This window comes from Echinops telfairi, unplaced genomic scaffold, assembly GCF_000313985.2.
Source record: "Echinops telfairi isolate 266 unplaced genomic scaffold, ASM31398v2 ScPeMD7_5;HRSCAF=22, whole genome shotgun sequence".
NCBI classification, from domain to species: Eukaryota; Metazoa; Chordata; class Mammalia; order Afrosoricida; family Tenrecidae; genus Echinops; species Echinops telfairi.
Window position 1 is genome coordinate 421,170 of NW_022103901.1, and position 2,912 is coordinate 424,081.

The 2,912-nt window shown below is 64.3% G+C and overlaps 1 protein-coding gene across 1 annotated transcript in view; it reads left to right on the forward strand.

The window, feature by feature from the left end:
* DNAAF5 (dynein axonemal assembly factor 5) overlaps positions 1–2,912 on the forward strand; it is a 14,929-nt gene that overhangs the window by 6,108 nt on the left and 5,909 nt on the right. Inside the window, exons 6-9 of the mRNA XM_045284322.1 lie at positions 494–726; positions 1,499–1,711; positions 1,884–2,027; positions 2,543–2,711. Coding sequence (XP_045140257.1) covers positions 494–726; positions 1,499–1,711; positions 1,884–2,027; positions 2,543–2,711 — 759 coding nt within the window. The remainder of the gene's footprint in view (positions 1–493; positions 727–1,498; positions 1,712–1,883; positions 2,028–2,542; positions 2,712–2,912) is intronic.

Sequence of the window (2,912 nt, forward strand, 5' to 3'; positions counted from 1 at the left end):
GTGTCCCCCACACAGGGTATAAGGGTTCACACAGTGCAGGTGGCACCCAGTAGTGTGCGTGACAACCCAGCAGGAAGTGCCCCCTGCATGCGTCCACGTCCGCTATCTTCAGAAGATGCGGGGAGGTGGCGTTACTGAGCGTTCAGGAGCCTTCTGGGGTGATGACGTCTGCCTGTGGTCCTGGTCGTGGGGCTGGGTCTTCAGGGGTGTCCACACAGAACTGTCTGTGCGTGCAACTTGTGGTTGGCCATTGTCTTAGCGTGGCTGTGAACTTGTGTGGCTGTCCCTCAGCGTGGCCAGAAGCCTGTTGGGGGACACTGCCCCTCAGCACAGCTCTGACCATGCAGGTGCCCCGTGGTTTCTGTTGTACCTTTAGGGCCATTGTCACGGTCTAAGCTGTGTCTTGCATACGTGGCATATGGCGAGCAGCCTTCTGCACAGACTCTGAGCTTGTGCTCATGGGTCTTCACATGCGCTTTCTCCTCACCCGCAGGGAGCCGCCCTGGCCTGGGCTGCCGGGAGCTGGTCTTCAGGAACCTCTCCAAGATCCTGCCGGGCTTGTGCAGGGACCTGGTTGACTGGGTGGCGGGCACTCGGGTCAAGGCCGCCCAGCTGCTGACCGTGCTGCTGCTGCACGCCGAGGACCACGCCACGCAGCACCTGGAGCCCCTGCTGCGGGCCCTGCAGCAGGCCTGCACCGACGAGGAGGCCGCCGTGGTCAGCAGTGTGAGTCAACGGAAGCCCCCTGCGCAGGGCATGTCGGGTCCGTCCCTCCCCACACTGGAGCAGTCACTCAGCAGGACTAGTTTGTCACCCCACACCCGGCCTTGGCAGTCACTGACGGGTGGGTAAACAGCATCAGAGTGAGGTCCGAGTGCAGTGTCCATCACCCACCCACAGCTGCTCTTCCGTGAGCCGGCCTTTCTCCTGGAAGTGACGGCGGCTCTCCCACAGGGTCACGTAGGGGGGTCAGGCACGTGCACTTGTCCCCTCCGTGGGGCTGAGGCCCTCCTACAACCTTACCTGCCCAGAGCATGGTGTCTGGCCTGGCTGGCCTTGACCTGGAAGGTCCCTGCTCTGTGGGCCTGTGCTGCATCTGAGCGGGGCGACTGTGGGCAAGGGGGGCCCATGGGGTCAGGGCCTTGCCCTGCAGACCGGGGTGCTGTTCCCTTCTCCCTTTCATGATGGTGGTGCAGGGAGGCACCCCCACCCCCACCCAGCTCACACTAAGCCTCCCCTGACCTCTGCTGTCAGATGCAGGTGATAGGCCTGCTGGGACTCGGCCTTGGAGCAGCACCAGTGGCTGTCCATGTCTATGTCACTGTCTCCAGTGCTGACCCTCTCGTGGACTTCCCGAGAGGTGGCCAGGATGTGTGGGTTGTCCCTAAAGGACACACCAGGAGCTTCAACAGGGACTGTTTGTGGGGGGCAGCGAGGCACGGGGGCTGTGGCAGGACCCTGAGGGCTGCCCTCACCATGCTCACTCTCTGCCCTGCAGTGCACCAAGTCCGCAGAGCTCATCGGAACCTTCGTCAGCCCTGAGGTGTTCCTGAAGCTGATCTTGCCGCCACTGAGCAGGTGCCCCTCTGCGTCCGGCCTGTGCATCCTGGCCGCCGTCCTCAGGGGCTGCCCTAGAGAAGCCCTGCACCCCCACCTGCAGAGCATCGCCACAGAGCTGGCCCACACCCGAGTCTGCCAAGCATCTGAGAACGTAAGAGGGGCCAAGATGGGGTTTCTCCACCTGTTCTTCCTGCTGTGCTGGGCTCACCCGACCAAGCCGCACAGGGGCCACCTGTAAAGCATCCAGGCGTGGTCTGCAGCCGCATTGGCCACACTGCCCAGGCTCCTGGCCCCAGGACATTGACTGCCCCCTGTCCCTACAGAAGCTGTACCTGCACTACCTGCTGCTCTGCGTGCGAGCCCTGCTGGCCGTGGGCCGAGAGGACTGCTCCGTGTGCAGCCTACCGCTCCTGCAGGTGCTGGTGGCCATACTGGCCACGCCTGGCGCTGCAGACCTGGACCAGGAGGTGAGAAGGCTGATTGCTTCCCTGGGGCTTCCCAGTCCCATCCCCTCCGGCTGCTCACCAGGTCTTAGAGCCGGTTTCCCTGACCCCACGTCCCCATCCCCCTGGAGGGCAGGCAGCCCCCAGGGGAGTGCTGTGAAGGCCCCGCTCTCCTCCCCCTTTCTTGGGTCCTGGTCGGACCCCATGTATCTTCTCCCTGGAAACCGTCTTCCTCAGAGTAGCGCAGAGCAGGTTGCTAGGGCTCACTGTCAGCCAGAGCAGCACATGTGCAGGGCTGGGGCTGGGGTGTCAGGAGCAAGCAGAGTCCCCACAGGCCCCTGTCCTTCCGGACTGTTTCTGAGCCCCATCCTCACCAGCTTCCTGGTCTGCTGGGTGGGGCCAGGCTCAGGCCCCAGTGGACACACGGCCCTGAGTACAGGGCTGGGGAGGGCGACAGCCCTCTGCTCCCATCTGCAGCTCCCACAGTACCCTGCTGTGGGGTCCCTGTGCCTCGTGGGTCAGCACCCCCTCCACCCCAGGTACAGGAGGCGGTGAGCGCGCTGGCGGAGGCCGAGGGTGCCCAGGGGCCTCAGGACGTCTACCGGAAGCATGTGGCCGCACTGATGGAGACCATGACGGCTTCGCATGCCGACTGGACGGGACACTCACCAGAGCTCGCGCAGTTCGGCACACTCGTCACGCAAGCAGGTGGGCCATTGCCATTGCCAGCATGGGCTGTCTCTGCCTGCAAGGTCAGGGTGGGAGTGCAGGAGGCAGGCAGCCACCCAGCACTCCTCCATGGCACCCTGTGCTGCAGCAGCCATCCGGACGGTCAGCAGCTGTGCAAGCTGCCCAGGCCATCCCCCCCCCCCACCACGGAGAACCATGTGGCAGCTTCCGCTCCTTGGT